This window comes from Hyperoodon ampullatus, assembly GCF_949752795.1.
Source record: "Hyperoodon ampullatus genome assembly, chromosome: 4".
NCBI lineage: Eukaryota > Metazoa > Chordata > Mammalia > Artiodactyla > Ziphiidae > Hyperoodon > Hyperoodon ampullatus.
The window spans coordinates 16,915,483-16,930,419 of record NC_136917.1 but is presented as its reverse complement, the minus strand read 5'-3'; the positions used below and the strand labels follow the sequence as shown (position 1 = coordinate 16,930,419).

At 47.9% G+C, this 14,937-nt stretch overlaps 1 protein-coding gene across 1 annotated transcript in view; it reads right to left on the bottom strand.

Moving 5' to 3' along the window:
* Positions 1 to 14,937, bottom strand: part of ERGIC1 (endoplasmic reticulum-golgi intermediate compartment 1) — a gene marked incomplete at its 5' end in the record, with an annotated part of 68,220 nt that overhangs the window by 40,304 nt on the left and 12,979 nt on the right. The window contains one exon of the mRNA XM_079701419.1: positions 260 to 321. Within this exon, the coding sequence (XP_079557545.1) occupies positions 260 to 321 (62 nt within the window). The remainder of the gene's footprint in view (positions 1 to 259; positions 322 to 14,937) is intronic.

Below are 14,937 nucleotides of genomic sequence, written 5' to 3'. Positions count from 1 at the left end.
CTGGGGCAGCTACTCTTGATGATTGATTTCTGGTGTCTCCTTTCAGAAACAGGAGATGTTATACCTTACAGTGCTACAGTGAGGACAGAGAAGAGCTGAGGGACCAGAGGCGGGGCCCAGCAAGATGCCCATCATTTCTTCCCTCCTCCTGTCTCTCTGTCTTCCCTCCCTGGCCCAGCATTTCTGCAGAGGGTGGGCAGGCACAGGTACAGGGGGTGGGGAGAGGGTAGGGAGCAACGGAGAGAAGGGGGCTACTCACTAATGGCCCCGGTGTACGTCGGCTGTGTGAGGTCCTTGGGCACCTTCCTGTAGATGTCAAACCTGTGGAGAGCAAAAGGGATGGGGTGAGGTGGGCACAAAGGGCAGGTGTCAGGCAGTGGGGGAAATGGTGCTGGCTGGTGTGCCCAGCAGCCGCCATTCTTCCCCGAACCAGCTCCTCCAAGAGGCCTGAAGGACGTCCCCTGCCCCCCATGGGATCCTGGCTCCCACACCTCCTTTGTCGCACTGCCTCACTACTTATCACCCCCTGAGACAGATGGCCTGGACCCCTCATCTGATTCTGGTTCTTGGTTGGTCTTGCCCCCAACAGAATGTAAGCTCCATGAGGGCAGGGACCTTGTTAAGTGTTGTCCCCTGCCGTATCCCTAGACCCTTGCTTGGGCCTGGGGCAAAACAGGCCCCTAGTAAGCACTGGGGGAATGAACTGAACCTGGGCGTTGGCTTTGTCTGATGCTGAAGGGAACGGGCAAGTGCCGTCTTCCCTGAGTTCTCTGACGGCGCTGCATTCTTGCCTGGCATCACCTCTCCGCCCCCTCTTCCCTTTCCTGTCTCTACCTCCTCTTGTTTCCACTCCCCACTTCCCCAGCTTCTGCAGCCTTCTTCTTGGAGATTCTCCTGAACTCCAAGGCAGGAGGTTAACAGAAAATCCTGCCTGGGGCTGACATCGGCTTGTGACAGCCCTGGCTCCAGCTCACGTGGGTTTCTGCCCAGACACAGAGCAGACGCCTTTTTTTCATGTGGATCCCACCAGAGCAGACAGGGGTGGTGGGGTGGTGGTGGAAGAACTGGGGGCTTTGGAGTCAGGCAGACGCGGGTGTAATTCTGGCCAGTTGTTTTAAGGGGTAAGGCCCTAGAATCAGACTGCCCTGGGTTCACATCTTGGCTGGTCTTCTTCCTTGCTGTGTGATGTCAGGCAAACGACGTCACCTCTCTGAGCCTCAGTTTCCTTTTCTGTACTACGACGAGACCCCGCCAGGCCCCTGAGTAAGGGAAAGAAGCGTCAGCGGAGGAGCTGACACAGAGCGTTCCCAGGCACTTGGCTTCTTCCCCTCCACTTGACGAGCAAGCAGCTCTAAGTCCACAGCCCTTTCCCAGCTCTCTGGTGAAGAGGCTGGCAGCTCCGCCCTCCAGGGGTGATGGGCTGGCGGATGGCTCCTCTTGGGTGATTGGGAAACAAGGTTAGTGCCGTGCTAACCCCAATGCAATGACTTGGAAATCTTGCATAAGATCTGATACTTGACTCCTGTGAGTTCACTCTAATGACACATGAAAGGTGCTTGGTTCCTCAAGACCTCAGAGGAGAAAACATTCCTATAGGCTGCAGAGCTAAAAGGTATCACTTTCTCTCCCACCTGCTCAGTCATCAGTCTCCTGTGCTTAGGCCCCGAAGGGCACTAAAAACTGAGGCTGGGAGTGTGGTCAGGAGGGGTGGGGGCCTCATGTGACTCAACTATCCATATCTACTCACCTCCCTTATTCTGAAAATGCTGCCCACTTTACCTGTGGGAGGCATATTAGAGGAGAGAGTATGTACTGGGGAGTTAGCCTGCCTGGACTTAAATGTGACCCCACCACTGTGTGACCTTGGGAGCGTCACTGAACCTCTCTGTGTCTCAGTTCCTCTGTCTGCAAAATGGGGGCAACAACAGTAACTATCTCACTGCTTAGGGATTAGAACCAAATGACTTAGTGCATATAAAGCACTTAGAACCATGCCTGGCACCCAAAAGTACTATAGCAGTATTTGCTGTTACTATGATTAATGTTTATTTGGCTGACATTTATGAGCACCTACTATGTGCTAGCCCTCTTTTAGGTACTAGAGACATGGAGATAAAATCAGCCCTCAGCTCTGCGTACCTGTAGTTTAGCAGCAAAGACAAAGAGGGAATCAAAAGGAGAACGCAGTGGTGCCCCACCATGGGGTTTGCTGGAGGTGCCAGATGAACCTGCAAAGGGCACCTGGGGTCATCTTGAAGCTTCCAGAAAGAGCTGATGTCTGAGCAGGAGGATGGGAGAAAGGGTAGGTGCAGGCAGAGACTGGTCCAGGTAGTAAGAACAGCAAAAGCAGAGACGAAGAAGAGGACGGAGCCTGACGTGCTGGAAGGCTGAGTTTACCTGCCTGTGGTACTAGGACGGGAATGGAGGGAGTGGATGCTGGACAGGCAAGAGGGGCTTACAAGCCAGCTTCCTGGTCCAGTTGATATCTGGTTACTACCCTGGACCCACAGCCAGAAACTGGGCCTCATGGTTTAATAAATATATGAGCCACCATTTCAAAACTGGGAGTTTTATGGGAAGTCAAAGGCTGCCCAGGGTAAGGAGCGGGGAGTGGCCTAGAGCAGAGTGTCCGAACCTGACAAGGGTGAGAGAGGGAGAGATGGAAGATGGTTGCATACAGGGGGGCTGATCAAATATATAAATACAGTGAGGATAATGGGGGCCGGATGCCTCACTGTTAGGGAAGGGAGGTATACATAGAGAGAGAAGTAGAATAAACCACATGGTGTTAGAGTGGAAATGAAGGTATTGCTGTGAATTCAGCAATGGTTTTCAGCATTCACAAACAGAGAAATATCCATGTGTATAGACACATCACATATACATTTATTTCCTAGCTCGTTCTATAGCGAGGGTGCAGGAACAGTGACAGTCAGACAGCAATGAGCACATCTGGACCTCAAACCTTGGCTTCTAAATATCATTCTTTACTCAAAGGAATCAGCTCCTTGGAGAAATGGCAGATTCCAGGGCTGGGTAGGGAAAATGCAAGATGAACTTGGAGTATCTTCTTATGTCAGAAAGCAAGAAAGAATGATGGGACATATCAAAAGGACAAGAAGCCAGCTTAAAGGGGCTCCCACTGGCCAAAGAAGGGGCAATGTAAGCATTAAAATCAACAACCACAGTAATAGATTATGACCTGTTAGATAAAATAGGAAGCCAAAAATCTACATAGATGTAAATAAAGAAATAAGTAAATCAAGTCTGATGAGGAATGGGATACTTCCATACCTTCTAAGTACCCGCCCCCCAAATCTTTATTAATCATAAAGGGAAAAAGGTAACTTTACAGAGGAGAAACTTGACAGACATCACTGTAATCAAGTGACCAAAGGGAGTGTCACCAGTAAGGAGAAACATCATGTGCCTCCTGATATGAAGTACTGGGGAGGGTACCCCATCACTCCTGTGGGGAACTTGCTCAAGTGTACAACCTCAGATGAATTATGAGAAATTATGAGAAAACATCAAACAAATCCAAACTGAGTGTCATGCTACAAAATGACTGGCCAGCATTTGTCAAAAGTATCAAGGACACGAAGGTAAGTAAAGACTAAGGAACTGTCAGAGATTGGAGGAGACTAAAGAAATGTGACCATTGGGGCTTCCCTGGTGGCGCAGTGGTTGAGAGTCTGCCTGCCGATGCAGGGGACACGGGTTCGTGCCCCGGTCTGGGAAGATCCCACATGCCGCCGAGCGGCTGGGCCCGTGAGCCATGGCCGCTGAGCCTGCGCGTCCGGAGCCTGTGCTCCACAACGGGAGAGGCCACAGCAGTGAGAGGCCCGTGTACCGCAAAAAAAAAAAAAAAAAAAAAAAAAAAAAAAAAAAAAGAAATGTGACCACTAAACCCCACAGGCTGTCCTGGATCAGAGAAAGGACATCAGTGGGACAACTGATGGGATTTGAATATGATCTGTAGATTAGTTAATAGTACTGTAGAATGTTCTTTTCCTGGTTTTGAAAATGGTTTGGTTATATAAGATGTTATATAATGTTATATAACATTTAAGGAAGCCTGGGTAAAGGGCATATGGGAAGTCTTTGTATTATTTTCACCATTTTTTGGCAAGTCTGCAATTATTTCAAAATGAAAAGTTAAGATCTTTTTTTAATTTAATGAAAAAATTTTTAAAGCTTAAGTGGGAGATGTCATGTAAAAATCCCACCCAGCTTGCTTTCTTTGTGTATGTTTGGTCCCTATAGGCCTCAGAATTTGAGATGCTGGCTTAACAAATGTTTGGCCAGGTGTGCTGGGTGTCAGGCAGAGTATGTCTTTGTCAGAAGAGGGAGGGGAGATGAAGGCTGAGCGAACGAAGGTCTAAGAGAGGAGGCGAGACTTGGACAAAACTACAGGCGGCAATGGCAGTCAAAGAAGGTAGGTGCTCCGGAAACAGGGAATGACGCAAACCAAAAGCACTGGCATCCCATGTGGGGTGTGTTCCCGCGTATATTTGTATTTAATTCTCATCTCACAGTAGCTCTGGCAGATACTGATATCCTGTTTTTCCAGGAAGAAGACTACGGCTCAGCCATAAGCCACTTGCTCAAAGTCAGCAAGTCAATTTAGCAGAGCTGGGATTCAAACCCAATTCTGGGTCCACAGGCCATTGTCCTTCCACTGCCCTCTACTTATGGGAATCAGTTTAGGGCTCATTTATTGCCAAACTGAAGTCTCAAGGTTTTGCTTATTTGCTTTTCTGAAGATGCTGCCACAGAGCAGATGGGGCTCTCTTGGAAAACAGGGACCAGCGCAAAACACATTAATTCATTCAACAGGTATTTACTAAGTACCTACGAGCAGTGCTCTAGACGGTGGGAAAATGAAAGTGGTCGAGGTAGACATGGCCCCTGCCCCCAAGAAACTGTCGGTCTAGCAATGCTGTTGGCTCCTTGAGAAGGGCCACCTAAACAGAATGTTCTCTGATAATGATTCCATTCCCATGCCGCAAATCCAAGCTGGGGAGTGGTGGTAGGGTAAAGGGATAGCTGAAAAGGACCCTGGGTTCAGAGCTGACCACAAGCCAAGTGAGTCAGCAGTGAATGTCACTAAGAAAATGGGCCACCGGGAGGCTGGTGAGAACCCAGGCATGTGACAGCTAAGGAAGTCAGCCGTCGTCTCTGGCTCACATTAATCAGTCCCTCACTGCGGTGATGTGGTGATGCGATTAGATGTGGCCACCCACTGTTAAGAGAATGTAGAAGAAAGGGTAAGGAGAAAGGGAGAGAAGGGAAAGGATGCTTAGTGTACATCTAGTGTGTGCTGGACTCGTGCTAGGCCCTGGACCGACATGGTCTCATCTAATTCTCTCAGCCAACTTGTGAGTTGGGGATTGTTATTCCATTTTACAGACGAGGCTCAGAGGCTGCTGACCTGGCTAAGCTCTCACACCTATGAAGTGTCACAGCAGGGATCTGAATCCAGGCCTAATTTACATCCTTGTTGCTTTTCCCAACGATGTGGGGATAAACCAGGACCATTTGGGTGGAAAATACTTCTTAGGAAGAAAGATTAAAGAATTGGAATGGCTTGGCCTTAAATAGAGAAAGCTAAAGGATAGATTCTTTATGTTTGTCAGAAAATGCTCTTTCCCTGTCCTCCCCCTAGACTGTGAGTTTCTCACGGGAAGGACCTGGGCCTCCTTGCTGCCCAGCCCTGCCCAATCCAGGCCCTTGGGGAACTGATCTGAACGAATGGGTCAATGGATGAACCTATACAAAGATAAGGTCCACTGGCTGGCCCCATAAACAAGATTAAGATGAAATGGATGGTGGGGAAGCTGAGTGATGGGTCCCCAGGGGTTCCTTGTACTGTATTTAGACATGTTCACTTACAAAAAAGGCAAAATGGGCTTACATGAAAGCAAGAAAACAATCAGCTGGACTTACGAAAGACTGAGCTAGATGCCAGAAGAATGGGAGCAGTGCCCAGAGCCAGGTGGACCATAGGTTTGTCACCTGTTGGAACAGGACCCAAATGCGGAGACCCCAGGGGACCTCCTGCCTTCACCACGCTCTGCTGTTGGGTCTAGAAGGTGTTCTGAGATCACTGTGTCCAACCCATTCATTTTACAGAAGAGAAAACAGAAGCCCCAAGAAGGAGTGACTCACCCAATTCAAGGTATAATTAAACTCAGAGTATTTAAAACAAAAAACAAGCCAATAAAAAAAGCTTGTGAAATCCTTGTTATCTCATGCTCTTGAAATGTCATATGCTACTGACTTTCAACCAGGTGCAATCTGGGCGCCCCAGGGGACATCTGGCGATGTCTGGAGATATTTTTGGTTGTCACCCGGGGGAGTGGGTGGTACCCAGCAGGTAGAAAGCCAGGGAAGCGAATGCATCCTACAGTCCTACAAGGCACAGCCCCCTACAACAAAGGATACCAGCCCCAAATGTCCATGGCACTAAAGCTGAGAAACCCTGTTGTAGGCAGAGAAAACCTTCCCATGCGGGAAGCTCATTTTCCCACTGAGCCTGTGTTCTCTCCACAGAGACGCCTCCAGTTGCCTCTGCTCCGTCTGGGTGAAGTCATGGCCATGGCCTTGATCGCCCCTGCGGTCTTTCCCTGTCCTTTTCTGCTCTGTGCCTGAGAAGGCACACTTGGAGAGAACTGGGCAAAGGAACCCCCAGGGAAAAAATAAAGTCCACCTGAATTTGTGACTTCTTATAAAGGTGCACTAAGTACAAGTGTCACTATTTGAATCAAAAAGGTGCTCAATCCGTGCCTCTAACTTCATTATAACTTAGGATCAAACAAATTTCTTAGGATAAAATATATGTCAACATCAGAACTAGAAGTCGATGAGAATATAGGATTTACTTAACAGAAATTCACTGTACAGGCCACATCTAGCCTACAGAGCGAGGGACGGCTGCATAACCTCACCCAAAATAAACACGCAGAAGTCTTCTCTTGATCCCAAGCAAGGAAACTGCCGCTGGAAATCTCTGACTAATGGATTTCTTCTGTAATTTCTTTTCATAGCAGAATACCTCAACTCTTGCTATTTTAACTTTTGGTGCTTGGGACCTCACTTCTCCCCTGCTCTTGAAGACAAATCTCAGATCGCCCTGTGGTTCGCCATGTGTGGGCGGCCACCAGGCAGGAGCTCGTGATGTCACTGTTTCCACGGCCTAATGAAATTAGACGTCATTTAGGAGCAAGTCATTGGAAGTGGTGGGTCACTCATCCCAAAAATAGTCAGTGAGGCTTTAGTTGGTTCTTTGGCCTGCTCACCCCTGCCCACCAGCCTGTCAGAGCCCTCGGTGTCAAGCCCAGGGAGCTGGGTGAAAAATGTGCTTGTTGGTTCACTTACTCATCTCTTCCACCTTACTGAGAACCACTGGTGTGTGTGCACATGCACGTGTGTTGAAGGGCACACAGAGGTAAACAAATGGACGCACCAGAGCCTAACGCGGCTGGGAGAGAACCGTGCAAGCACCAGTTCTAATCAGCCCCAGAATCACTCTCACCGCCCCCGAATCCTGTCCTTGACATTCAAACTACTACTGTGAGCTCACACACCACTCCTCCCTCTGTCAGAAGGATGGGGAAAACATCTGTCTGTTTCCAGCCCAGATGGAGGAGCTTAGAGGGGGGAATAATAATAACAACGGCAATCACAGCTACACCGCTACTGTCCCCATTGTGAGGGATCACGGTGCACCCGGCCTTGGACTTGGACTGTCCATTCATTAGCTCACATCCTTTGTACAGCCCTGTTCAGTGGATACCAGCATTCTCCCCATCTCACTTGCCCAAGATTCCGGGCCAGGATTCGAACTGCTGCAGTCTGGCCTCAGGACCTCTGCTCTGCCCACTGTACCCCACGCCTGCCTGGGACAGGGAGACAGGCTGGGAGCGGGAGGCGTAGAGACCTGTATCTGCGGGAGGGCTGGGTGATGATGCTCTGTGTACACAGCACTAACATGCACACAGTTCTCTCTCCAGCCCATCCCCTGTGGCTCTCTCCCTGAATCTCAGTGCCCTTGTGAAGGTCACTCGTCTACAGGGTGACCTCTCAGCTTCAATCGCCTCCACCTGTGACCTCTCCTGTCTCAGAATACCCTCTGACCACAAAGCCCTGGCCAAAGGGAAAGAGGAGTAAATTTGACTGCTGAGCTTCCAGAAGGCCCCTCTCAAGGCAGCCTTCCCCACCTTCCTGGGCGCTGTGGACATATACATTCCTGGTACAGCTCCGAGACGGCTGCAGGGTATCTTCCGCTCTTGCTGGGCTGGGACCGTCAGATTTGTTCTTGAATCCACTGTGGGTCGTGCGGGGCTTGGCCCATTAACGGTATTCAGTAAATTCCAGGTGAAAATATAAAATGATGTAGGCACAGGGCTATTACTCACCGCTGCACCAGCTGTAACAGCAAACAACTGGAGGCCATCCAAATGTCCATCCAGGGGGACCAGTTAATAAACTACAGACCGTCCACAAAGTGGAGGATGATGCAGCTATAAAGAGGAATGAGGAAGGTCTCTACAGAGTAAGAGAAAAAAGCAAACTGTGGAACACGGTGTTCTGTTCAATCTTGTGCGTGTGTGTTTGGGGTGCAGAGCAGCTGGAGGTAGTGATAAAAATAAAACTCCATCCTTGTTTATAGCTTTAAAAAGAAACAATAGAAGGCGTAACCAAAAGCTAACACAAATGGTTACTTCTATTATTCTTAGGAGATGCATGAAAATTTTAAATATTTAGGGATAAATTTGACAAAAGAAGTGCAAGACCAATATACTGAATACAATAAAACATTGCTGAGGGAAATTAAAGAAGACCTAAGTAAATAGAGAAATACACAGTTAATGGGTCAGAAGACTCGATATTGTTAAGATAGCATTCATCTATAGATTCAACTCAATTCCAACCAAAACTCCAGCAGGCGTTTTTTGTAGGATTTGGCAAGCTGATTCTAAGATTCATATGGAAATGCACAGGACTTAGAAGAACCAAAACAACTTTGAAAAAGAACAAAGTTGGATCTGACTTCAAGACTTCCTATAAACCTTACAGAAGAAAACATAGGAGAAAATCTTAGTGCTCTTAGGTTAGGCAAAGACTTTAGATAAGACACCAAAAGCATGAACCCTAAAAGAAAAAAGTCATAAATAAGGCCTCATCAAGATGAAAAGCTTCCATTCTTCAAAAGGCATTGTTAAAAGAATGAAAAGACAAGCCACATACTAGGAAAAATATATGTGAATCACATGTCTGTTAAAGGATTTATATTCAATATAAAGAACTCAAAACTCAGGAATAAGAAAACAAACAACCCATTAAAAAATGGGCAAAAGATTTGAACAGGCATTTCACCAAAGATTCACTGACGGTGAATAACCACATGAAACGATGCTAGTATCAGAGTCATTGGGGAAATGCAAATTAAAACCACAGAGATACTATTAGAATGGCTGACATTATAAAGACTAGTCACACCAAGTGTTGGTGAGGATATGGAGCAACTGGAACTCTCAGACATTGCTGGTGGAATGTAAAGTAGTATAACCACTATGGAATAGAGTTTGGCGGTTTCTGAAAATGTTAAATACACGCTTACCATATGATCCAGCCATTCCATGCCTAGGCATACACCCAAGAGAAATGAAAGTACTTTCCCATACAAAGACATGTATATGAATATTCATGGAAGCTTAATTTGTAATAGTCACAAACTGGAAACAACCCAAATATCCATCAACAGTCAAATGGACAGAAAGCATATCCACAAAACAGAACATTACTCAGCACTAAAAAGGAATGAAGTATTGACAGGAGCAACATGGATGATCCTCAAAATAATTATGCTGAATGCAAGCCAACACAGTATGATTCCATCTACATAAAATTCTAGAAAGTATAAACTAATCTAGAGTGACAGCAGATCATTGGTTGCCCAGGGAGGGAAGAAGGGAGAGACTTGAGGAAACTCAGGGGGATGGTGAATATGTTATTATCTTGTGATGGTGGTTTCATGGATGTATACATATGTCAAATTTCTCAAACTGTATACTTTAAGTATGTGAAGTTTATTGTATGTCAATTATACCTCAATAAAACTGTTGGAAAAAAACTTTTTCGTAATAGCCACGAATGAAACACATCAAATACATTAAGCAATCTATGAGTTCATAATGATACTTCATAAACCAAAACCAAAAAAAAAGCCTCTTTGGATACCTTTGAAGATGTTAAGCCCTTATTCTGAAAATTGGTAAATAAAGAGAAAGCATTTATTCTGATTTTTTGGGGTATACACAATGTATATCTAGGTAACCAAATAGCTGATAAGGGCAAAGTCCTATTTTACAGAATAATTTCAAAGAATAATGTGGAAGGACTAGTAGAATTAGGAAAATCATCATTGTGCATTCTCTGATGAAATACTGGATTTAGGCATTTATCAGCAAGGATGGGAAGTTTCGTAACAGATGCATCGGGCTGCTGCCACCTGAACCCAGTGACCGATCTTAGCATCTCAAAGGGAAGACAGCAAGTTATTCTGTACCCCTCTCAGTGTGATGCAGGAGGAAGTACACAGCACACTTCTTAATGACTGGCCTAGAACAACCTCACACTTCACCTTCCATTTGATCCTTAACCCACAGCAGCTTGATGCCAGGCCCCCCTCACACACTCTTTCTTCGTGCTATAGCTAAGATCACCCAAGAGTCCCTAAGGGCCTGATGCCATTGCCTCTCCTCAGTACTGCCTCTGCACCAATCCTGCTGTCCCTTCCTTCTTAGATCTCTCTCTGCTCTTGGCTGCCTAAAGTACCATAGCATCCTCACTCTTCAGCATCTTCTGTGCCTGCTCCTTTTCCTCCTCCTGCCCCTGATATCTTGGTATACCCCCAAGGGTCTGTGTTCAGGCCCCTTCTCTTTTAACTCCCACCCCCAACTTATCTACGCCTTAATTTACTGTGCCGAGTTCCAGAGAGACAGAAGTAGTCCCTGTCCTCATGGCGCTCACCCAGTAATGCCCAAGGAGCATCCTCATTCCTAAAGGCATCATGCCGGCCCTTCACACTTGACAGGTCCAGAACCAAACTCAACAGCACCTCCCACAAAACCTGTTCCCAAAACAATGAGGGAGGAGGAACCACAGGGATCATGGAATCCAAATGTGCACGTCTGCAGATAGTTAAAGGGAAACACGGCAAGGGCAGCAACGTCTTGTGTTAGAGATAAGGATCTCTGATTCTTTCCAAGTCACAGCCTGTGTCCTCCTGGGGTTCCCAAATGTCTGAGAAGTGATGAGACGTGCTGTTCTTGGCCACCATGATGAGCAAGAAAGTAAAATAGCTGATCGGGAAGATAACTATCCAGGCACTTCTCAGAAAGTGTTTTAGATGGTCTATCGGTAAAAAGGTCGAGGCCTCACTGGACTGGATGGACAACGCCCTTAGCTGTTACCTGGACCCAGGCTCATGGGGGAGCACGAAGCTCACACACAGCAGGGAAGGGGCACTAGTCTTACTATTTACATTTAGTTGCATTAGCTCTAAATTCTTATGCAATCTGTTCCTTGAACAGTCAAGCAAGCATGCTCTCACCTCAGGCCCTTTGCCCTTGCGTTCTCTGTATCTGGAATGATTTCCCCTCAGATCTCTTGCTGTCTTGCTCTTTCATGTCTTTTAGGTCTATATTCAAATGTCACCTCCTCAAAGACCTGTCCTGGCTACCAGCTAAAAGACACCACTCTCCATCTCCTTACTCTGCTGCCTTTTTCTTCACAGCACTTGCGATCACTACCTTGTGTTATGTGTGTTTGTTCACTGTTCCACTCCATCACTAGAATATAAGTTACAGAAGAGCAGGGGCCTGCCTGCCTTTGAGTTCCACTGTATGCCCAGAGCCTAGAGAAGTGCCTGGCACACAGTAGGTCTACAGAAATACTTTGGAATGGACGAAGGAGGCAGTGTTTCTCGAAGTCTGGCCCGTGGACCACTGCCTCAGAATCCACCAGGAAGCTGGTTAAGTGTGCAGATTCCAGGGCTCCGCTGCAGAATGAACTAAACCAGCATGGGGGTTTCGCATTGCCAAAAACGTGCAGTTCAGGAGATGTCAAGGCATGCAAGACTGCTACAGTATAAGTCAAGTGTTTATTTCCAACTTCAAATTTATTTCCTAAGACTTTCTGCTTGCACCCACCTGAGTTACTACAGGTCAACAGAGGGACAGGCAAGGCGACTGGTATCTCCCAGGCTCCTGCCCTGTGGGCCAAGCACTACTTAAGTCCCTTGACCTACTTTATCCCACTGAATCCCTTCCCCCTCACCCACGAGGTACCATCAACAAGTGTAGAAACCAAGACTCAGAGAGGCTTAGCCACTTGCCTAAGCTCACACAGCCAGCAAGAGGCAGGGTCAGGATTGGAACCCGGGTCAGCTTCACCCAGAGGCTGCGCATTGACTCTCTGCGGCCTCTGCAAAGCTCCATACCAGCCCCTGGGGGCCTCGGCTGTCCGTGCTGACCTCCCTTGCCCATGCGCAGCCTGACACCGACAGCAGGCTGGGGGTGCTTGCTGAGCGAGGGAAGGAGGAAGGGTCCCGTGGAGCTACGGAACTGTGGCACGGTGCCACTGAGGCCCCAGCGGAGCACAGCTGAACGGGGGTCCCCTCACCCCTACTGGCCCCCACCACCCTGCAACAGCCCAATGAGCTCACGCTCCCCCAGAAACAGGAAAGGCCTGGTGTCGGAGCCCGAGGCCGTCAGGCTGCCAGGGCTTGGCTGGGAGTCAGGCTTCCCACTTGTCAAGGCCACAGGGAGGGAGGGCTGGCGGGGGACAGCCAGGGCCCCCAACATGTTTCCAAATCACTGGAAACAGGACGCAGCCGCTGGCCCCACACCAGGACACAACAACATCCCGAGCTCAGATGCTATAAATGGAAATGTATTCTTAGAGGGGCAGGACCTGAGCGGGGGTTTTTCAGAAGTGACCCATCATTGGATAAAAATACAGACGGCATTTAAATGTTGAGCGGCGGAGCTATTCCGGGGATTAGATTCTCACGCCCCTGGCTCCCCGCCAGGGCACGGCCTTCAGCAGACATTTAAAAGGAAGAAACGATTGGTACCAGTGTTTTAAGTTTAGGAGGAGAGAACTGGGGGAAAAGACAGCTGTGTCGAGATACCTGTGGAAGGGGCTCCCTTCGAGGGACCCCAAAGGTCCTTTGACCTCCACCTGCCCACGGGATTCAGTTTTACTCTGTGCCATGAGACCACCTTTTGGACTACATCTCAGCTACCTTGAAAAGTGAAGGCTGAGTTCTGGCTAGGCCTGGGGTTAGAAGCCTAGGACAGGATTAAGATTTTAAGAGATCTGCAGGTAAGGAAAGTATAATAGAGAAAAGCTGGAGGCGGCCCTGGTGTTACGAGGAGAGCAAGGGCAGCACTCACTGAGCGCCTCCCAGGAGCCACAGCCTCTCGACTCACGTCATCTCATCAAAATCTCAAACCCGTTCGAGATACCAAAATGAGGTTCACCCCTATTTTTAAAGGAAAAGGAACTGGAGCTCACAAAAGACTGTGTAGAGGGGGTGAGTCTCCGGCTGAGACCCTGAGTGCAGGAAGACAAGCAGAAATGAGGCCGGGGAACAGGGGTGGAAGGGCGTCCCATGGAGAGCGACAACTCCGGCCAAGTTTCATGGCTCCGGAAGCCCAAGGTCAATCAGCAAGTGGCAAAGCTGAGGTCTGCGTCCTCGTCTGTCTGGACATGAAATTACTGTGCCGCCCTAGGGAGCAGCTGTGTGCCTTAGGAAACAAGGTGGTTCACAAGTTAAAAGGTGAGATATTCAGACAGTCCCATGCAAAAAGGCACAGGAAAGGAATCAAAGGGTTCTCCTTGTTGGCCTGGGGGAGAGTTTAGTTGGTGACCGTTTTCCTTTGGGCACATCTTGGTACTTTTCAGTTGTTCTATAATAAACAGGTTATAAACGGAAAAATAAAGACAGCGAGGGTCTTAGGAGACCTGTCGTGGGCTCCCCAGCCCCTGTCTCTCTATTATCTGCCTCTTCACCCCATGACCCCAACATTTTGTTCCAGAAAGCCCCGTTCTGTGCCAGCTCTGTGCCTTGGCATGCACTGTGCCCTCTGTCTGCAGCACCCCTCTCTCTCCTTCTGTGCCAGCTCATTCATTCTCTCTGTCATTACTGAGTGCTCACTATGGACCACGCACTGTTCTAGGTGCTAGACATACAACAGCGGTCAGACACAAAGCTCTCTGCCTTCACCTAGCTTACACCACAGTGGGGGAGACAAACAATAAGTGAACTAATATATGTCAGTGCTATGAAGAAAAATAAACCAGGCTAAGAGAATAGAATGTAACATGGGTACTGCTTTAGATGGGGTGTGAGGGGTGTCAGAGAAGGTTCATCCGACCAGATGATATGCAAAACACATATCTCATTTCAGTGAGACAGCAGCCACCTGCATGTCCAGGGAAGAGAGTTCCAGGTTGAAGGGATGGTAAGTGCAAAGGCCCTGAGGCAAGGAGCATATTTGGCAGGTTCCTCCAACAAGGAGGCTGATACAGCTGCACTGGGAGGTGAGGTCAGAGGCCCCAGGTAGTTCTTTAAAACTTAGCTCACACATCCCTTCCTCTGCAACGCCACCTCCAATCAGCATGAGGCTGGCTGAGGCACCCTATTCTGGGCTGCCATGGCCCCTGAGCTTCCCTCTGTCATCATTTGACACATGGTGTACTGTCATTATATATTTACAATTATGAAAGAACAGCACATCCCACTATGTCTCACTAATACTATTGGTGTCTACCATCAACAGATGAATGGATAAAGAAGATGTGGTATATATATATATATATATATATATATATATATATATACATACATACACACACACATAC